At 35.8% G+C, this 23,276-nt stretch overlaps 1 protein-coding gene across 2 annotated transcripts in view; it reads left to right on the top strand.

The window, feature by feature from the left end:
* Positions 1 to 23,276, top strand: part of ROCK1 (Rho associated coiled-coil containing protein kinase 1) — a 146,776-nt gene that overhangs the window by 94,104 nt on the left and 29,396 nt on the right. For both annotated transcript variants that reach the window (XM_032654443.1, XM_032654444.1), the window contains exons 13-20: positions 381 to 429; positions 5,148 to 5,283; positions 7,506 to 7,597; positions 7,695 to 7,941; positions 15,854 to 15,960; positions 17,402 to 17,552; positions 19,586 to 19,746; positions 21,904 to 22,088. In XM_032654443.1, coding sequence (XP_032510334.1) covers positions 381 to 429; positions 5,148 to 5,283; positions 7,506 to 7,597; positions 7,695 to 7,941; positions 15,854 to 15,960; positions 17,402 to 17,552; positions 19,586 to 19,746; positions 21,904 to 22,088 — 1,128 coding nt within the window. The remainder of the gene's footprint in view (positions 1 to 380; positions 430 to 5,147; positions 5,284 to 7,505; positions 7,598 to 7,694; positions 7,942 to 15,853; positions 15,961 to 17,401; positions 17,553 to 19,585; positions 19,747 to 21,903; positions 22,089 to 23,276) is intronic.

Here is a 23,276-nt window from a genome sequence, read left to right on the forward strand (position 1 = left end):
TTATCTTAGAATGCAGTTGTTATTTATCTCTAAATACCGTTTATGCTCATTACTACTTTAAAATTACTGCTGCTAGATCTTATTTAATATATTAATAAAATGCATATATTAGTGAATCATACTTTTTTAAAAAAAGGTTATGACTGTATTTCAGTATAATTTTGGTTTCTTTTAATCCTATGTATTTTATTTTATGCTCTTAAAATATTATTCTGAGAAAATGTCATAGGCTTCACCAGACTGACTGCCAAAGGGATCCACAGTACACACAAGAAAGGTTAAGAAATATTAGCTAAATGGAAAAGTAAGGAATGTGGTGTTTCACCCCAAGCTATAAAAAGTAAATATATCTATAATCTATATTGCTTTTGCTTTTACAGAACTTCAAACATAAAACTCGACAAGATAATGAAAGAATTGGATGAAGAGGTACTTTTTGTTTTCTTATCAGAAGTTTTCCTTTTTGAGACTTTTTCCCTTTCAGATTGTTTTCTGAGAAAATTATATTTGAACTTTATAAGTTGCAATACAGAACAGGACCAGAGAATTATGATGAAGGCCTCACTTTGGAGCTGCACGTTTAAGTGAAATTAGATTATACTTTAGTTTCTTTTGTGTGGTTTTATTCTAGAACCATGTTGAAATTTTAGTACATAAATTTCAGTTCAGTGGTTCTTAATAGTTGAAAGGTGAGAAAGGAGCAACAGATCAGAAATTGAATCTGGAACTGTAGCAGAAAGAGACAGACAAATTCAACTATTAAGAACCACTGAACTGAAATTTATGTACTAAAATTTCAACATGGTTCTAGAATATGGGTAAACACACTACACTCTCCTTCTCCTCTTAAGTTTTTTTATGTTACAGTTGACAGTTGAAGCAGAAATTACAGCATTGTCTAATGTGGTTCTCCATGTATATAGAAGAAATTTTTAAGACAATTATCAATGGGTATAAAGGGAGGTAAGGTTTTACACTTTAATCAAACTGGTAATATGCCAACACTAGTAATATAACGTAATACCTAGAGCAGCTACTGATAAAAATTATACAAAGAGATACACTTAAAAACACTAGTAAATCAAATAGAATTCCAAAAAATGTTCAAGTAACCTACAGAAAGACAAGAAGGAAAACATGGGACAAAACAAAATGGGAGGCTTAACTCTAACATATCAGTAACTATATTAAATGTAAATTAAATGCAACATCAATTAAGATAGATTGTCAGAGTAACTTTTTTAAAATTACCTACCTGTATGCTGTCCAGCAGAAACTCTCTTCAAATGCAACAATATAGCCAAGTTAAAAGTAAGAAGATGGAAAAATACATCATGTAAGCATTAGCAAAAAGAAGGCAGCAACGGCAATATTGATATCAGGTAAAGTAGACTTTAGGACAAAGAAAATTACCAGGGGCAGAGGGACATTGCAGAATGACAAAAATGTCAATCCTCTGAGAAGACATAACATTCCTAAATTTGTATTCATCAAACAGAAGAGCTGCAAAATATGTGAAGCAAAAGCTGATAAAACTGAAAGGAGAAGTAGACAAATCTGCGATTACTGTTGGAGACTTTTTAAATGCCACTCTCTAGACAGAGGATCAGCAAACATATAGGAGAACTCAGCCACACCATCAGCCAATAGGATCTATTCAACATTTGTAGACCCCTCTACCCAGCAACAGCAAAGGACACATGTTTTTCAAGCACTCAAGAAACACACACCAAGGTAGACCACATCCTAAGCAAACTTCTCCAGATTTCAAAGAATTAAAATCATACAGAGTGTATTCTCTGACCAAAGTGTGACCAAACCAGAATGAATAACAGAAAAGTATCAGGCAAATCTACAAACACGTGGAAACTAAACAACACAGTTCTAAATAATCCATAGGTCAAAGAGTCTCAAGAGGAATGAAAAAATACATTGGAATGTTAATTATATCTCATAAAGTTATTTTTCAAAGTTATGGATCTTTATCTTTTAAAAATATTTGAGGGCTTCCCTGGTGGCGCAGTGGTTGAGAGTCCGCCTGCCGATGCAGGGGACACGGGTTCATGTCCCGGTCCGGGAAGATCCCACATGCCGCGGAGCGGCTAGGCCCGTGAGCCATGGCCACTGTGCCTGTGCGTCCGGAGCCTGTGCTCCACAACGGGAGAGGCCACAACAGTGAGAGGCCCGCGTACCGCAAAAATAAATAAAAATATTTGAACAATGAAAATGAAAATAATACATCAAAATTTGTGGGATGCAGCTAACATAGTGCTCTAAGGGAAATGTATACACTAAATGTTTACATTAGAAAAGACGAGAAGTCTCAAATCAGTTATCTAAGCTCCTACCTCAGGAACCTAGAAAAAGAAGAGCAAAATAAACCCAAAGCAAGGAGAAGGAAGGAAAAATAAAGAGCAGAAGTCAGTGGAATTGAAAACAGAAAAATAATAGAGAAAATCAGTGATAATAAAAACCCAGCTGCTTGGAAAGATCAACAAAATTGACAGTCCTCTAACAAGATTGTCAAAGGAAAGAAAGGACACAAATGATCAGTATCAGGAATAAAACAGAGCATATTCCTACAGACTCTACAGATATATAAAAAAAAAATTCTTAAGGAAATACTATAAACAGTTCCAAACGAGTAAGTGTAATATTTAGGTGAAATGGACTAATTCCTCCAAAAATACAAACTGCCACAACTCACACAATGTGAAATACATTATTTGAATAGCCCTATATAACTATTAAAGTGAATTCATAATTTAAAAGCTCCCCCCAAAATTAATCTTCAGGACAGATGGTTTTACTAGAGAATTCTACCCAGTGCTTTTTTAAGATTTTTTTTTTGATGTGGACCATTTTTAAAGTCTTTATTGAATTTGTTACAATATTGCTTCTGTTTTATGTTTTTGTTTTTTGGCCCCAAGGCATGTGGGATCTTAGCTCCCTGACCAGGGATCGAACTCCGTACCCCCTGCATTGGAAGGGGAAGTCTTAACCACTGGACCGCCAGGGAAGTCCCTATCAAGTGTTTTAAGAAGAATTAACACCAATTCTACACTCTCTCTTCTAGAAAATATAGAAGAAGGGAACATTCCCCAGTGAATTTTATGAGGCTAGAATTACCAAGATACTAAGGTCTAGCAAAGACAGTACTACAAAGAAAACTATGGATCAGTATCCCTCAATCCTAGCCAGCTGATTTTTGACCAAGGCGCAAAAGCAATTCAGTGGAGGAAGGATAGTCTTTTTAGCAAGTGGTGCTGGAGCAATTAGGTATTCATAGGCCAACATATGGACCTCAACCTCAGTCTCACATCTTATGCAAACATTAACTTAAAACAGACCATAGGGCTTCCCTGGTGGCGCAGTGGTTGGGAGTCCGCCTGCCGATGCAGGGGACACGGGTTCGTGCCCCGGTCTGGGAAGATCCCACATGCCGCGGAGCGGCTGGGCCCGTGAGCCATGGCCGCTGAGCCTGCGCGTCCGGAGCCTGTCCTCCGCAACGGGAGAGGCCACAACAGTGAGAGGCCCGCGTAACGCATAAAAAAAAAAAAAAAAAAAAAAAAAAAAAAAAAAACAGACCATAGATTTAAACAGGGACATAAAAAATATAAAACTTCTAGGGAAAAAATAGGGGAAAGTCCTTGAGACGTGCAACTTGGTGAAGAGTTACGCATTACACCACAACTATGATCCATATAAGGAAAAAAATTCAATAAATTGGACTTCATCAAAACTTGCTCTGTGAAAGACCCTGATAAGAGGATGAAGATCTGTAGACTGGAAAAATGAACTGTTGTTACACACAGCAACTTGGATGGATCTCAAGGATATTTTGTTGAATGTGAAAAGCTAATCTCAAAAGGTCCACACTGTATGATTCCATTAATATAACATTTTCAAAATGGCAAAATTATACAGATGGAGGACCTCCTGTTGGTTGCCAGGGTTATAGGTGGTGGGAGAAGTGAGGGATGCATGTGGCTATAAGTAGTGGCTGGAAGGAGATCATTGTGCTGATGGAACAGTTCTGTGTCTTGATTGTGGTGATGGTTACATGCATCTACACATGAGATAAAATGACATTGAACTACACATGCATGCTTTATACCAATATCAGTTTCCTGATTTTGTTATTGTACCATTGTTAATAATGTAACTGTTAGGGGAAACTGACTGGTAGGGTACATGTACTGTCTTTGAAACTTCTGAAATGTAGAATTTTAAATTTCAAAATTTAAAAATGAAAAAATAAAAGAATGATAAAATCTTACAATTGGAAAGATTTTGGATGGTCTCTGTCAAATTTTACTAAATTTCTCTGACAGCATCTTACTTAAAAGATGGATTTCACTTAAAAATGGAAAAGCCCAGAAAAGCATGCACTGTAAAGGAGGTTTGTCCAGTGTGGAGTCTTAAAGATAAAAATGAAGCATCAAAAGCAGAATACGCTGATAGTGGTAACTCAGAAACAGAAGATAAATTTTTTAAGTTGTGGAATTTGGAGTATTTTTTTTCTTTAACTCTCCCCTCCCCTTAGTTTCATTTTCTAAAATAAATGTTTCTTTCATTACTCTTTAATATGCATTAGTAGGTACATACATAGAACATCTTAGGAAAGGTAAGTTGTTACAGAGATTGGGAGGGGATTAAGGGAGACTTCATACAGGGACTGGTGAACTTATTATTAAACACTGTAACCTTTGGTATCATTTGAGTTTTGCACCATTTAATTATCAAATATGTAGTTATCTGATTCCTTTTATATTTCATGTCTTAAACTTTAGGATTGTAAATAAACCAAAATATTGGTAATATAATACAATGTGTTCATCTTAATGTGTTTGAATACAATGTGTTCGACCTTCAGTCTGACAAGATTCATAGGGTTTTTTATACTCAAGGATTTTTTTTAAATCTCTGAAAATTTTGTATGTCTAGTTAAAATAAGGGGATTCTCACTGTTTTCTTCTAAGACAAGCTAATTCTACTATTAGAAAGTTGTTGTTAGGAAGTATTATCTGATTTTGAAACTAAAATATCTATCTTAAGTAATTGTGTACTTTTTAAAAAAAGAACAGAGTATTCCCTTGAATAAATGAGGAGTATTAATTGTAGTGGTAACTTTTCTCATAATTTAGGGGAATCAAAGAAGAAACCTAGAATCTACAGTGTCTCAGATTGAGAAGGAGAAAATGTTGCTACAGCATAGAATTAATGAGTACCAAAGAAAAGCAGAACAGGAAAATGAGAAGAGGAGGAATGTAGAAAATGAAGGTAAATTGTTACTTCCTTTGAAAAACACTGGAATTTCTAACACTATCTTGAGGTCTTCGTCTTGAGGTTGTTTTAAATTTAGTGCCTGTTATATATTTTTGAATCCACAGTCCTAAGACACCTCATGAGCTAAATACCCATGTCCCAAAATTTATTTATAACATATTGGATTCAGTAGTAATGTTTTAGCTAGTACTGATTTTTATCCTTGTGTGTATATTGGAATTTCTTGGGAAACTTCAAAGAAAACTAATGCCTAAACTTCAGAAATTCTAATTTAATTGATCTAGACATGTAGACTGGGCATTGGTATTTTTAATAAGTTCTCTAGGCACTTCTAACAAGTAGCTACATTTTAGAACAACAAGACTAGAATTTTTGATAGTAGTGTTACAAATTTAAAATAGCTTTCTACATCCTTTGATCCAGTGATTTCACTTCTAGAAATTTAGTTCACATATACTTGTGCACATGTATACTGATATAGAAACAAAGCTATTCATTTTAGAATTGTTTAAAATGGCAAAAATTATAAACAATGTAAATGTAATCAGTGGTATAATAAATTTTAGTATATATGGTAGAATACTATGCATTTTATAAAAGAATAAAGTATCTCTTGGGCTTCCCTGGTGGCGCAGTGGTTAAGAATCTGCCTGCCAATGCAGGGGACATGGGTTCAAGCCCTGGTCTGGGAAGCTCCCACATGCTGCGGAGCAACTAAGCTCGTGAGCCACAACTACTGAGCCCACGTGCCACAACTACTGAAGCCCATGCTCCTAGAGCGTGTGCTCCGCAACAAGAGAAGCCACTGCAATGAGAAGCCCGTGCACCGCAACGAAGAGTAGCCCAACTAGAGAAAAGCCCTCGCACAACAATGAAGACCCAACGCAGAAATAAATAAATTAATTAATTAATTAAAAAAAAAAAGAATTTAGGGCTTCCCTGGTGGCACAGTGGTTGGGAGTCCGCCTGCCGATGCGGGGGGCGTGGGTTCGTGCCCCGGTCCAGGAGGATCCCGCGTGCCGCAGAGTGGCTGGGCCCGTGAGCCATGGCCGCTGGGCCTGCGTGTCTGGAGCCTGTGCTCCGTGGCGGGGGTGGGGGGCCACAACAGTGAGAGGCCCGTGTACCACAAAAGGAAAAAAAAAAAGAAAAAAAAAATTAAAAAATATTTTTTTAAAAAAGAATCTCTTTATAAACTGTTATAAAAGAATCTCTAAAATGTATCTTTACCAAAAAAAGTACAGATTGTTTAAAACAAGATTGCTTGTCTATATATGTTTAAGTGTGTGTGTGTGTGTGTGTGTAGATATGCATGTGAAAACATATATATAGATATATATGTATATATATATATATACGTGTGTGTTTTTATATATTAAGGTATGGATACACAGACTATCTTAGGAAGGATATGCAAGGAATTAGTAATAGTTGTTGCTGGGGAGGAGAGCCAGAGGGGCTGGGAGACGACGTGGAGGGAGAAAGACTCATGCTATACTATACACCATTTGGTACCTTTTGAATTTTGAAGCATTTTGTTTATTTAGTTAGTTACATCTTTATTGGAGTATATTGCTTTACAGTGTTGTGTTTCTGCTGTATAATAAAGTGGATCAGCTATATGTATACATATATCCCCATCCCTCCTCCCCCGTGAGCCTCCTTGCCACCCTCCCTATACCATTCCTCTAGGTCGTCACAAAGCATCGAGCTGATCTCCCTGTGCTATGTGGCTGCTTCCCACTAGCCATCCATTTTACATTTGGCAGTGTATATATGTCAATGCTACTCTCTCCCTTCGTCCCAGTTCCCCCCCGCCACCCCACCCTGTGTCCTCAAGTTCATTCTGTATGTCTGCGTCTTTATTCCTGCCCTGCCACTAGTTGAACCATTTTAAAGATAATTGAACTAATCAAAGATTTGTACTATTCAAAAATAGGTAATATTAAAATTAGCTTTATATAATTTCACTAATAGATTAACCTTTATGAAAGGAATAAAAGAATTTAAAATATTACAGCAGTGGAAACATCTGTTTTTGCATTCTGTATTATAAAACAGTGCTCTACTTTTTGATAAATTTAAAATGTAGGTACTTCCAAGTTGGAATATGGACCTAATGTAGCTTACTTTTATGGCCTAAGACCAAATTTCATTTTTTAAAAGGGATTTGTATGTTTCCTCTATGAAAACTTACATATTATTCCTTCATTTTCTAGTTTCTACATTAAAGGATCAGTTAGAAGACTTAAAGAAAGTCAGTCAGAATTCACACCTTGCTAATGAGAAACTGGCACAATTACAAAAGCAGGTAAGTTTTTGGAGTGAGGTAGTGTTTTTTTTAATCAAAATTTAAGTTTGATTGTGTTTTGGTAAAAAACTATTTTCTTGCTCTCTTTTTTAATTAGCTAGAAGAAGCCAATGACTTACTTAGGACAGAATCAGACACAGCTGTAAGATTAAGGAAGAGTCACACCGAGATGAGCAAATCAATTACTCAGCTAGAGTCCCTGAATAGAGAATTGCAGGAGAGAAATAGAATTTTGGAGAATTCCAAGTCACAAATGGACAAGGATTATTACCAGCTGCAAGCTGTATTAGAAGCTGAACGAAGAGACAGAGGTCATGATTCTGAGATGATTGGAGACCTGCAAGGTAATATTTTTTCTTACTCTGGTAAAATAGACATAAAATTTACTTTTTAGCCATTTTTAAGTATACAGTTCAGTGGCATAAAATACATTCACATTGTCATGCAACAATCACTACTGTCCATCTCCAGAACTTTTTTTATCATTCCAAACTAAAAAATCTATACCCATTAAATCTATACCCCATTTCCCACTCTCCCCAGCCCCTGGTAACCACCATTCTACTTTATGTCTCTGAATTTGACTACCTCATAGAAGTTATTATTTATCCTTTTGTGTCTGTCTTATTCCAGTTAGCTTAATGTCTTCAAGGTTCATCCATGTTGTGGCATGTATCAGAATTTCTTTCCTCTTCAAGGTTATATACTGTTCCATTGTATTTATACCATATATACCACATTTTGTTTATCAATGGAAGGTAATTTTTTAAATTTATATATATTTTTAATTTATATTTTAATTGTAGCTAAAAACATAAAATTTACCATCTTAATTTTTAAGTGTGTAAGGTGATATATTTTTGATCATATTGTCCTCATAAAGAAAATGACCTTGGCCCCCATACACTGTTGGTAGGAATGTAAATTGGTGCAGCCACTCTGGAAATTGCCAAGATAGGGAAACAACCTAAATGTCCATCAACAGACGAAAGGATAAAGAAGATGTGGTATATATATACTACAGAATACACTACTCAGCTATTAAAAAAAGAATGAAATTTTCCCATATGCAGCAACATGGATGGACTTGGAGAGCATTATGCTAAGTGAAATAAGTCAGAGAAAGACAAATACTGTATATCACTTATATGTGGAATCTAAAAAGTACAGCAAACTAGTGAATATAACAGAAAAGCAGGCTCACAGATGTAGAGAACAAACTACTGGTTACCAGTGGGGGGAGGGGCAATTAAGAGGTACAAACTATTAGGTATAAAATAAGCTACAAGGATATATTGTACAACCTGGGGAATATAGCCAATATTTTATAATAGCTGTAAATGGAGTATAACCTTTAAAAATTATGAATTACTATATAGTACACCTGTAATTTATATAATATTGTACATCAGCTATACTTCAATAAAAAAGAAAGAAAATGACCTTGCTAATACTGGAAATGGTTAGCATTCTTTCTATTTCAGGATAATTTGTATCAAATTGTAATTTCTTCACTCTCTCAGGCACCCTTGTGATGGAGGTAATGTGAATATTTCCAATTTTACAGCCAGTTACTGAAAAGTTAATTTTTTTTTTTTTTTTTTTTGCGGTACGCGGGCCTCTCACTGCTGCGGCCTCTCCCGTTGCGGAACACAGGTTCCGGACGCGCAGGCTCAGTGGCCGTGGCTCACGGGCCCAGACGCTCCGCGGCATGTGGGATCTTCCCAGACCGGGGCATGAACCCGTGTCCCCTGCATCGGCAGGTGGACTCTCAACCACTGAGCCACCAGGGAAGCCCTGAAAACTTAATTTTTAAAAGTGCCCAATTCACAAAAGTCTTACTCATAGTGGAACTAACCAGGCAGAGAAGATTATCACTATTAAAACCTGGGAATTCCTCATGCATTGTTGGTAGAAATAGAAATTAAACTGCAGAAAGGGAATCCCATTGCAAATAAAGAATTTGGTACTTGGAAAGGTTAGGACTAGAGATATCAGCAGCCTTTGTGGTCTAAAAGTTTCCTTTTAGACTCACAAACTGTTCATGGTAATAAAATCATTTTGTTTTCAACAAGATTCCTGGCTTCCACTTCTCACATTTTTTTCTGTTTCTGTCAGCATCAGCATCCATACTACCTAATCAAAACAGATATGCATGGAAGTTGCCAGATCTTTCAGGGAAAATTAGGGGGTGGGATAGTCCATTTTAACCTAAGTCAGAGGATGTGAACATAGTTTGGGGTCTCATGGGGCTTGATGATTAGCTGTAATTCTGTGGAGAGAGGTCAGGGTCAGTTTTTGGACTTTGGAAACAGAAATTAGGATCTCCTGTTGGTTCTTAGCTGAGGAGTGTTCTGCAATCTTATTTCTCAGGGACTAGGCTTAAAATAGATCTGAATATAACCAAGAAAGTATCCTCATTATATATATTAGGAAAAGCCTCATACTCCACTTCCTTAAATTGCTTCTCTAGGCCTCTTCATATTACAGCTTATTAGCTGTGTGCAGGTCACTTCTTCTGCTTTATTTATCAACCAAGAAGATTAGGCGACCCCTATAAATTCTTTCAATTCTAAAATTCTTTTAAGTCTGTGATTTTCCAGATAATGCTGAGCTTGAAGTGCTTGCTTTCAAGGACGAGACCATCATTATGTGTTCATCAACAGTGGTTTTAACTGACTCTGTTGTTTAGATATTGGTGAAGTTAAGGAAGATTCATAGCATGACCTATTGTTGATGTTTATCCTTTTTCAATGCTTTCTTTAAGGTTTATTTTTTAATTTAAATGTGAATCAAAGTTCACATACATTAAAAAGCACAAAACTTATATGAGCCTCAACATACAAGGTGCATTGTGGTAAAACATGCACACACGCAAACATAAAATTTTTATGTTGATTTTTTTATGGTTGTTAAGACATTTCAGATCCCTCAGGTATAAATTTCTTATAGTTTGGGAGGCTAGCCTTGTGGCACAGTAACAATTGTTGCCTAGTTGAATGCTCTCCATGTACACTATTGAGGAGAAGCTTCTTCATGTGTATGGGAAATGACTTCCCAAATATAATTGGATAGTATATACTTTAGGTTTTGTGGGCCACATACGATCTCTGTTACATAGTCTTCTGTTTTGCTTTTTATAAGCCTTTAAAAATGACAAAAACATTCTTAGCTTCATGTCTATAGGGAAATAGGCTGAGGGAATAGTATATCATAGTGTAATGCACTTTTGTTTTTAACTGTTACATGGGCATTTGGAAATTGTGTAAGTTTTTTACTAAGTATGTTTTTGGATTTGACTTTTGGAAGAAAAACAATAGATCCATTTTCTAATCTAACCAGTTTTCTAAGACTCCATTTATTCTTTGTGTCTTTGATTTGCCAAATTTTGAAACATATTTTAAAAGTTAACACTATGACTGTAGTCTTTTTTCTCATAGCCCCCTTGTATTTCTAACAGCTTTTTTTATATTGTTTTATTGAGGTGAAATTCATATAACATAAAATTAACCATTTAAAAGTGTACAATTCAGTGGCATTCAGTACATTCACAGTGTTGTACAACCACCTTGTCTATCTAGTTCCAAAACATTTTCATTAACCCAGAAGAAAACCTTGTACCCATTAAGCTTTCCTTCCCTATATGCCCCTCTACCTAGCCCCTAGCAACCACCAATCTGTTTTATATTTCTGAATTTACTTGTTCTGGATATTTCATATAAATGACATCATACAATATGTGACCTTTTGTATCAGGCTTCTTTCACTTAGCATATATATATATTTTTTTTTTGCTGTACGCGGGCCTCTCACTGTTGTGGCCTCTCCTGTTGCAGAGCACAGACTCCGGACGCGCAGGCTCAGCGGCCATGGCTCACGGGCCTAGCCGCTCCGCGGCATGTGGGATCTTCCCGAACCGGGGCACGAACCCGTGTCCCCTGCATCAGCAGGCGGACTCTCAACCACTGTGCCACCAGGGAAGCCCGATGAAGTCCAGTTTAATATATGTTGCTTATGCTTTTGGTGTCATATCGTAATACATTGCCAAGTTGAGCATCATGAAGGTTTACCCCTATGTCTTCTTCTAAAAATTGTATGGTTTTAGCATTTATATTTAGGTCTCTGACTAACTTGAGTTAATTTTTGTATATGGTATGATGTGTAGGGGTCCAATTTCATTCTTTTACATGTGGATATCTGGTTGTCCCAGTACCATTTGTTGAAGAGACTACTTTTTCCCCCACTGAATGGTCTTGGCATCATTGTTGAAAATCAATTGGCTATAGGTATACAGTTTTGTTTCTAGATTCTCAATTCTATTCAGTTGGTCTATATGTCTGTTCTTAGACCAGTACCACACTGTTTTGGTCACTGTAGCTTTACAGCAAGTTTTGAAATTGGAAGTTTGAGTTCTTCAGCTTTGTTGTTCTTTTTCAATGCTGTTTTAGATATTCCAGTCTGCAAGTAATTCCATATCAATGTGAGGATCTGCTTTTCCATATCTGCATAAAATATCTTTGGAGTTTTTATAGGGATTGCATTGAATCTATAGATTGCTTTGGGTAGTATTGCCATCCTAACATATTAAGACTTATAATCCATGAACACAGGATATACTTCCGTTTATTTTGGTATTTAAAAATTTCATTTCAGCATTTATTTATTTATTTATTTATTAGTTTCAGTGTACAAGTCTTACACCTCCTTGGTTAAATTATTCCTAGGTATTTTGTTCTTTTTGATGCTGTTATAAATGGAATTATCTTAGTTTTCCTTTTGTATTGTTTATTAAGTATGGTGTTAGCTGTGGATATTTCATAATACCCTGCTTTTGTATATTTTTAATGCAGCATTGTTTGGTGTGTTAAGGTTTTATGACTTCTGTATCTTCTTACTGGATTAAAATTGTATTATAGATGATATTAAATATATCTGACCTTGAGGGATTTTTCCCTTAATTTGCACTTTCCTGTTGTATCTTGCCCATTTATTTATTTATTTGTTTGTTTATGTATATATATAATTTTTTTTTAATTTATTTATATTTTTGGCTGCGTTGGGTCTTCATTGCTGTGTGTGGGCTTTCTCTAGTTGCAGCGAGCAGGGGCTACTCTTCCTTGCGGCACGCGGGCTTCTCATTGCGGTGGCTTCTTTTGTTGCAGAGCACAGGCTCTAGGCACACGGGCTTCAGTAGTTGTGGCGCATGGGCTCAGTAGTTGTGGCTCACAGGCTGTAGAGCGCATGTTCAGTAGTTGTGGTGCATGGGCTTAGTTGCTCAGAAGCATGTGGGATCTTCCCGGAGCAGGGATCGAACCCGTGTCCCCTGCATTGGCAGGCAGATTCTTAACCACTGCACCACAATGGAAGTCCCCATTCCTTTGTTTTTAATTTTTATATAGAGTTGATGGGCCTCAAATTTAGATAGTAGATTTCATATTTGGGGATTTTAACATATTTAGATTTTTCACAGTGAGTTTTTTTTTGTTTCTGTTTTTGAGACTTAACATACCTGTACATATTAAAATAAATAAAAAATATGTATCTGGAAAAATTTTCACAGCATGAACACACCCATATAGAAACTGAATATTACCAGCAGCCCAGAAGTTCCCTTGTACTTCTGCTTAGTCACTAATCCTTTTTCCCCGAAGTAATCACTGTTCTGACTTCTAACACATAAGTTAGTTTTGCTTGTTTTTGAACTTTTATATATGGAATCATGCAGAAAACACTCCTTTGTTTCTGGTTTATTTCATTCAACATTGTTTGTGAGGTTCATCCATATTGTTGTATGTGGCAGTAGTTTGTTCTTCTTGCTGTATAGTACTCCATGTATTTTGTAATTTATCAGTTATTTATCAGTTTTTTTTGTGGTAATGGCTTTTAAATCAGATATTCTGATTGTTTCTCTTCGGGGATTATTATGAATAATGCTGATATGAACTTTCTTGTACATATTCTTTGGTAATCATACATATGCTTCCTTTTGGTATATACCTAGAAGTGGTAGAACCATAGAGTATATTTAGCTTTAGTAAATACGTCCAAGTATTTCAAAGTAGGTGCACCAGTTTACATTCACCAGCAATGTATGAGAGTTCTGGTTGTTTCACTGCCTCCTCAAGGATAGTACTCACCCCACTGAGTTTTGTCAGTCTTACTGTTTTAGCCATCCAGGTGGAGCCTGATGGTATTTCCTTAGGGGTTAGTTTCCATTTCCCTGGTGTCCGAGATTGAGCAACTTTTCACATGTTTATTGGCAATTTGTGATATGCTCTTCAAGTCTTTTGCCCCCCCACTTTTCTTATTGGATTGTTTGCTTTTTTCTTGTTGGTTTGTGGAAGTCCTAGATATTAGTCCCTTATCAAATTTATGTACCATAATTATCTTCTTCCACTCTGTGGTTTTCCTTTTCACTCTTAAATCCTGTCTGCCAATGAACAGGAGGTCTTACTTTTCTTATTTTTAATGTCCTATTTTTTTTTCTTTTGTGGTCAGTGCTATTTAGTGTGGCCTATTGAATTCTTTGATTAAATCATGAGGATATTATTCCCTATTTTCCTCTAGAAGCTTTATTGTTTTGATCTGCTTAGGTTATGATCCCTGATATTTTGGTTCTTATTCCTTCTACTGTATATATATATATATATATATATATATATATATATATATATATATATTTTAATGTGAAGCTTTTTTGCTTTCATGTATTGTACAGACAAGTTATAGTTTCTTCCTAGCATTTTTTAAAAAATACAATAAATGAGGAAAATAAAATATATTTAACATACCTTTTATAAAGTTACTAGGACTCTAATGAATTCAACCCATATATTTTCATTACTTTGTCTTCTTGAGAGTTGGTTTATATGAACAACTACTACACAGAAATTCAGTTTAACCTGAGTATACTATCTTTCTACAGATTTTTAAAACCTATTATTTATTATAAATACAGGAAGAAGCATTTTTTAAATAGCACTTTAACATTTAAACATCTTGCCATGTTTGCTTTATCTCTCTCCATACAAACACACACATTCTCTGTATTTTTGCTCAACCATTTGAAAGAAACTAGCAGGTGTTTCTTTCTCCTATATGAAAATATTCCTATGTGAACAGAATGCCACATTGCCTGTGTGTGTAAATAAAATTGCTTCATTGCTGTCTAGATCCTAGAACTAGCCTACCAGACAAGCCTTATCACGTGCCAAAGATTTAATATTCATTTGTTCATTAAAGAACTACTTCAGGGGCTTCCCTGGTGGCACAGTGGTTGAGAGTCCGCCTGCCGATGCAGGGGAGCAGGGGACACGGGTTTGTGCCCCGGTCCGGGAAGATCCCACATGCCACGGAGCAGCTGGGCCCGTGAGCCATGGCCGCTGAGCCTGCGTGTCCGGAGCCTGTTCTCCACAATGGGAGAGGCCCCAACAGTGAGAGGCCCGTGTACCAGAAAAAAAAAAAAAACTACTTCAGAAACAGTAAAATATAGGAAGCAGGTTGAGTGCCTTGAAGACTTTGGCAAGTACTGCAAGTTAAACACTAAACTGTAAGAAGTACAAATTTTTTCCGGGTCTTTTAGGGTGCTTTATCCATTTCCCTGTCAAATCTTAGGCCACATTGAATCACAAAATAAGAAAATAGGTTTTTACTTTTGAACTAGACAATATAATTATATTCATATATGTTAGATTCTGCATGTATTAAATTGTGTTTATTAAGTACTTATGCATTAAAAACAAAACGTAAAGCATATCTTAATGAGTAGAGTTTCTAAATATGTGAGTTGCTACCATTGCATGACATGAGCATCAGGTAGGTTAACACTAAGCTTTGTTAGAGGACTTGAATTCCTTAAAACTTAGTTTCTTTAGTAATGGAGTTTTTCTTCATTAAGTTTAAGAGTAATTAAATACTTTTCAGAATGTCTGATACATAAAAAAGCACTTAAATACTTGCCTTAATTAACATGGGGAAAAGAGCACTCGATTAGGACTCAGATCTGATTTCTGGACGAAGCTCAGGCTTATCTCTTTGACCATGTGTAAAATGAATATATACTAGATGATCTCCAACTAGAATTAACATTTTTATCACTATGTATTGTAGTTATTGTATATACTGCTAAGAAAACACTTAATAAATTTCTGTCTGATCAGGAGATTTTAAACTTTTTTTATCTTAATGATAATGCTGGGGAAAAAAAGATTTCTCTTTCAGTGACTATGTGACTTGAACTTTCTTCTTACTTGATAGCTCGAATTACATCTTTACAAGAGGAGGTGAAGCATCTCAAACATAATCTTGAAAGAGCGGAAGGAGAAAGAAAAGAGGCTCAAGACATGCTTAATCATTCAGAAAAGGTAAATGATTTAACATATACCAATTATGAGATAGTATTTACTGATTATCAGATATTATAAGATGGTTTTATAAAAGATCATTCATTCCTAATCTTTATATGTTTACATTTCTAGAAGTTTTTATTGTTGGTTGCTGTGTGAAGGTGTATGTGGGTCTTAATTTGGGCTTTTTAGGGTGTTATTTTTTGTTTTGTTTTGTTTGTTTTTTGGGGTTTTTTTGGCGGTACGCGGGCCTCTCACTGTTGTGACCTCTCCCGTTGCGGAGCACCGGCTCCGGACGCGCAGGCTCAGCGGCCATGGCTCACGGGCCTAGCCGCTCTGCGGCATGTGGGATCCTCCCGGACCAGGCACGAACCCGTGTCCCCTGCATCGGCAGGCAGACTCTCAACCACAGCGCCACCAGGGAAGCCCTAGGGTGTTATTTTTATTTGTTTGTTTCTACCCTTGAAGGGTATCAGATAACTGATATTATCTGATCATCACAAATTGCTTTGGTTTGGAGATCCCTCTTCATATAGAATTTTTCCCCCATTTTTTGTACATGGGTAAGATGAAGATGCTGAACCTTACTAATTATGAAGAAGGAAAACAAAGGATTAGTATGTAGTAGACCATGTGTGCCTTTTCCATTTCGTTAGTAAGAGTTAGCAAAATAGTAAAGAGCATACATAATGTAATTGGCCTTTGCATGTAGAATTTTCATAACAGTCAAAAAATGCCATTGGTTATCCTCTGTCCTTACCTTGCTAAGAAAAGGATTGAATAGGTAATATGCAGATTTAGCTTACCTCCCTGAAATGTTGTAGGTTTACTAGATCCTCAGATAAATGATCAGAAAATTCACCACTTATCTTGTCCTTTGGACATGTTTTGTGTCATTCAGAATAGCTTTTTGATGTCTGAGTCTGGTATAAGTTTGGAAATAGGATGAAAGAAGAAGAGTAGAAGTACCCAAACAGGAATGGAATACATGTTGACATTCTTTTGTCAGAGCAAGGTAAATCTAGGTGTAGATGCAATTGTAAATAGAGATCAGTTTTTTTTAATGGTAGCAAAAATTTTTAAATGAACTGAAGAATTGTCCTATTCATTTCTGATCCTCGCAGTGAACCCTCCTGAACATAACAGAACTCTGCCCTGCCATCAGCCATGGCTAATGATTTACATGGGGAGGGGTGGGGGGTAGAAAAAAGGTGATATTTTGCTTTTAATTATATGTGCTTATTATGATTTTTAAAGTAAGACATTATAGATGGTGTGAAATATACAAGAAGTATAAAAATAAAGCTGTGTCTTGAATAAAAATATTTAAGTATATATGGTGTAACATTTCAAGCCAATGTGATTCATGTATTATCTCTTATGGGATATTAATTAATATAAGATTTAATGATGTGCCTCTTGCACAGCATAGTATATGACTCTCATTCTCATTTTACAGGAAAAGAATAACTTAGAAATAGATTTAAACTACAAGCTTAAATCATTACAGCAAAGGTTAGAACAAGAGGTAAATGAACATAAAGTAACCAAAGCTCGTTTAACTGACAAACATCAATCTATTGAAGAGGCCAAGTCTGTTGCAATGTGTGGTAAGTGTCAGTTTTAATATTTTCTACATGATTAGTTTTTAAATAATGCCAACAAAAATATTTTGATTTTGATCAAATTTTATTGTGTAGTAGTTTAAACTCTTAGAAATTATAAATGATGATCTGGGAAAAGTGTGCCTTCCTTTTTTGATACCTTCCATTTTTTAAAATGACAATTTCACCTGCTAGTTCTCTTACTCTACCATTCTCTACTCCCTATACTACCCTCTACTCCCTGTAAAAGTCAGTGGATTCTTATTTCTCCCAGTTTTTCAGCCCTTTCCTTTGTTTTCTTCGAGATCCATTCTGGAACTCATTGTTAATTCATCTGCTTTCTTGCTCTGTACCCTCAACTCTCATTCCTTTGTATTTCCACTGTGTTATGCCTCTAAGCACAACAGATCTAGATCAGACTAGCCGGCCACTTTTCATTGCTTCAAATAGTTCTTCAGATGGATGTTATCCCAATGCCTTGTCTCCAGCCTCAGGTGAGCTGTCATTTTTATATATGTCACTCATATTGAATAGGTAATATGCACATCAGTTTTTCTCCTAAACTTTTATTTCTCTCCTCAAGCTTCCTATGCCATTTCTTTATCACTTTAATTTTAGGTGAACATTCTCCTATTTCAAAAAGAAATTGTGAAATCATAGGTATGAACCCCTCAGAATCTAATTCTCTAACTTAATCAACCTGTCTTACTACTTTACCCATGTTCATTATCTTCCTTCTCATCTTAGAGGAGGGTGATCCTCTTCCTGTCCTTGCTAATATGTTCTAGCTGTATTCAGATCTACCCTCTTATCTCAACTTATTATTTCTTTTTCTCCTCTTTATTCTCAAGCTTTTTTCCTCCACTGAATTTCTTCCTGTCGTAAACATGTACAAGTCTCTCCCATCTTAAAAAAAAAAAAAAAGACAAACCCTTGCAGCAACCTGTGATCCTTACTAATTGCCACTGTTTTATTCCATCCCTTTATAGCCAAACTTATAAAAAGATGTCTTCCTTTTCTTCACCTTCTACTCACTTCTTAACCTACTGTAACCTGGAAATGTTACCTGGCGCCTTAAATTCAGTTTATTCAAGGGAAAACGTGTGACCTTATCTATCAGACCTGCCCTTACTCCTATTCTGACTGTCTTGGTTAACGGCTGTCTAGTTTTTATGAGCCCAGGCTTGTAATCAGACAAATCTACTTTGCCTCTTAGCCACTCTGTATTAAAAAAAAAAAAAAAAAATTAGGTGGGAAAATGCATCTAAACTGCCTGTACATAAAAAGCTTTCAATAAATGGGAGATATTATCATGGTTATGGGTGATGGTATTCAACATCCAGGGGCCCAAGCCAGAAATCTGGGAATTATTCAGGAAGTTCCAGTCTGATGGTTTCTATTTTGTCACCTAGAGGACAGTCTGAAAGTGAGAAAGCAGACTTATTAAGTTTGAGACCTGATGGTGCAACTTAAGAGTTGCAGGACCCTAGAAAATTAACCTTCAGAACCTTAGTTACCGTATCTCAAAAAGGGAACCTCACTGTAGACTAATATCTTCTGATAATAATTAAAATAGGTATTATACTATCACGGAATCTTGTCTGAGTTGCATAAATGATTATTACACATCACAGCCTTAAGCTTCGGAAACTTTTCTGGAACAATGCTAAGTATAGATTAATAACCACAATCTTATTTTTCTACTTTTATCTGAACTACCTCCATTCTTCTCCTTAGATACTCCACTTTTTTCCAGCTATACTTTCACCTTCTGGTCTGAAAATGGCACTGAATAGTCTCTCAGATCATTGGTCAAGGGATGGATTTGGGAGATTCGTTATATTTTATGACTCTCTTCCTTTAGAGATCCCACTATACAAATAATTCATAATGTTAGAACTTCTATAATGAATAGCTCTAAAAGAGTCCCAGGATAAAAACAGTAGGGATTTTTGGCACCTAGGTGTCTTACACAGCCCATAAAAGTGAAAAGCATGTCTTTTTCTTTAAATGTACGTTTATAACTTTTTCTTTCACAGAGATGGAAAAAAAGCTGAAGGAAGAGAGGGAAGCTCGAGAGAAGGCTGAAAATAGGGTTGTTCAGATTGAGAAGCAGTGCTCCATGCTAGATGTTGATCTAAAACAATCTCAGCAGAAGCTAGAGCATTTGACTGAAAATAAAGAAAGGATGGAGGATGAAGTAAGAAAAATAATACTAATTTTATTCATCTTATAAAAGAGAATATCATTGTTATGACTAAAAAGTCATTATCTATAATTTAAACAACATGGTGGAGATTTTAATAAAATAACTTGTATGTATCTGTGTTCACTGCTGTAAGGTCACCACTATATCCCTAACTCCTAAAATTTTCATCTTCGTATAGTGAACATTCACACCGTAGGTTCTATACCATTTTGCACTGTGACAGTACAACTGTAAAGTGTCACAGCTCCTCCCCTGAAGAAACTGACCATTTGCTTTTTAAGAGAGAGAGAGAGAGAGAAAAAAGAAAACCTCTTTATTGTCAGGTATCCAGTAATCCCCAAGAGGAGCATTGTTTTTAGATTTCAAAAGAAGCATTAAACTGTGGAGTCTTGCTTGATTTACATAGATAGAAAGCAGTAAATAAAGAGATAAAATGATATTATATCCTAGTGATTGTTATATGTACTTTATTTATTTTTAAAATTTATTTATTTATTTATTTTTGGCTGCATTGAGTCTTTGTTCCTGCACGTGGGCTTTCTCTAGTTGTGGTGAGCGGGGGCTGCTTCTCATTGCAGTGGCTTCTCTTGTTGCGGAGCACAGGCTCTAGGCACGCGGGCTTCAGTAGTTGCAGCACGCGGGCTCTGTAGTTGTGGCGCATGGGCTTCGTTGCTCGGCGGCATGTGGGATCTTCCTGGACCAGGGCTCGAACCTGTGTCCCCTGCATTGGCAGGCAGATTCTTAACCACTGCACCACCAGAGAAGCCGGTATATGTACTTTAGAAATTATAAGACCAAAAATAAGTAGTTCACGTATGTAAATTAGAGAAGGGAGAAAGAGAAGATTAGATTAATGAGGAAAGCCTTCACAAAGGAGGAATGGGTTGTCACCTATATTTCAAAGGTTGAGTAAGGCCTGAAAAGGTGATAGTTTGAAAGTTAGAAGCCTGAATTGGTAGAGGGAACATTTTAAGTATAGATAAAAGAGTAATTACTGAATGCTTAAGGAGGTAGGTAAGTGAGGGACAAAAAGCGACTTGATCAAACCAGGAAAGGAGAGACATACTGAGTAGTCATGGGGGAAACCTGGAGGGCAAAGTATTGATAGTTTTTAAAACTATAAAGCTATAGATGAAAACACTCTTTCAGAAAAAGTAATCTGGTAGTGGTATATAGAATGGACAAGAAAGAAGAGAGATTAGAGATACCTAATAGAGCCAGCATGCAGGAAGAATATGTGTTGAAAATTTGGGAGATAATATTCAGTAATTTTAAAATGTAACTTTTGACCACGTGTTATCTGCCTAGCCCTGTGCCAGGAGTTGGGGTATGGAATAAGATGGCTATGGTCTTGACTTCTGTGGAACTTAGAACCCAAAGGGAAAGACAGATATTAAAATTGAATTACAAGTATGACATATTTAAAGAGGACATACCAAGTAGGAGTGTTAGGACTAATCACATCCAGGAGGTAAAGGAGGCCTCACTAAGGGTTTGGCATTTAAGAGCTGAAGAAAGAATAAATGAAGAGGGAAAGACAGAGAATAGCCTGTGCAAGAACTGTGTGGTGATGGAGAGTTTGTCACACTGGAGGATCTGAGGAGTATGATTGGATTCAGAGAATGACCAGTGATAATGCTAGGAAAGTAAACAGAATAGATCATGAAGGGCACTGTAACCACTGTAAGAATTTTTCGTTTATTAGTCCTAACGCCTAATAAGTACTTGATAAATATTTATTGAGTTGAACTAAATATATATACAATTTGTTTTATAAACTCTGGAGGGTTGTAGATTAGAGTACAAACATTTATGAAAGAACAGGTAAATTTAAATACCATTTAGGAATGTCCCCCAAAAGTGACTTTTATACTCGCCTTCTCCAAAATTTCCATACAGGTTGGGGTACAAAGAAACCAGATTTCTTTCCCTCCAAGATCTCACATCTGAAATTTGGGAATTAATTTGATTTAACACTAAATTCTGCAGTAATAAATGCATAGAACAGTGGAGACTCATTACAATACTAATATTTTCTACTTGTATAAGGAATTATAATGTACTTGAGATTTGATTAGTATTCTTTCAAATGATGTCTAATAAATTACTAAAAAGATTTATAATCCCAATTATTTTTCTCATTCATAGGTTAAGAATCTATCCCTGCAACTGGAGCAGGAGTCAAATAAGCGACTGTTGTTACAAAATGAATTGAAGACCCACGCATTTGAGGCAGACAATTTAAAAGGTTTAGAAAAGCAGATGAAACAGGAAATAAATACTTTATTGGAAGCAAAGAGATTATTAGAGTTTGAATTAGCTCAGCTTACAAAGTAAGTTTTGGAAATAACATTCTTGATTTCCTTTTTGTGTTTAGCATTTGCTTATGTGTTTCATATTTTATGTGTGTATAGGTTATGTTCTTAGAGTTTGTGAAAGGAAGATTTAGGAAAAAGCATTTAGAAAAAATAAAAGAATTTATTTGCAAAGAAGGTTTGCAAGGGAGTTCAGGCTTTGGAAAGACAGGCTTACTAAATAAAAAACACAGTTATTTAAAGGGGAAAAAAGACATTATCAAGACTAGTGACTTTACAATGTCTGTTTATGGTAGGAAAAACACAGTTTTCTCATATGATTTTCATATCTATGAAAGTCATCATGTTTCTTCACACTAGAATTACAAAAATGAGGAATAACCTTATTATTAAGGATTTAGTACCTTACAGAAAATGTTTAAGGTTTCTTTATTTTAGAGACTAGAATTAGACATGATGGCCCTGTATTTGTTTGTTTGTTTTATTTTGTTTCTTTGGTTCATCTCAAAGTGCAAAATGTTCTTTTTCTTCTATTCTGAGATGTGATGTGCCCGCTTACTTGAAATGGGGACAAAGCAGGGTGTCAGTATGACTTTTGGAATTTGTATAAGGACATGCTTCAGAAATTTAATATCAAAGATACCTTATACCAGACCATGAGGTTTTATTTCCTCCAAATTTATGTTATAATGTCTTCATTTGCCAGCTTTGTTTACAACACAGTAATTCCTAGGTAAAATTGCTGGGTTTGATTTTGTCGACTTTATATTGGTGAAATTCTTTTCCCCTTTTAGAGCCACTATTTTTACCAAGTAATGTGTTTTGTAGTTTTCTTCTCCCGAAATAACTTTCACTCAGCATTTAACTAATAATTATTATGTACTTTCTGTCAACCATATGCTGAAAATAAAAAGCTGTTACTATCTAATATGAAAACCTAGCAGCTGCAGATGGAAATGTTCATTGTTGAATAGCTGTCTTTGGGTTGCATTGTGTCTGTCTTTTTAAGTCCTTTCCTCTCTGTGAGCAGTGTTTACGTGTACCTGTCTCTTTATCTGTGTTACTCCTCCTTTGTCAGTTGTTGTTATTGCCTCCCTTCTTACTCCTTACCTGCATATTCATTTCCACCGCACCCTTGTGCTTAATTGACCATAAAATATAGTACTAAATTATTCTTACTATTTATTAAATATGGTCAAGTTTTTA

Source organism: Phocoena sinus, chromosome 14, assembly GCF_008692025.1.
Source record: "Phocoena sinus isolate mPhoSin1 chromosome 14, mPhoSin1.pri, whole genome shotgun sequence".
NCBI classification, from domain to species: Eukaryota; Metazoa; Chordata; class Mammalia; order Artiodactyla; family Phocoenidae; genus Phocoena; species Phocoena sinus.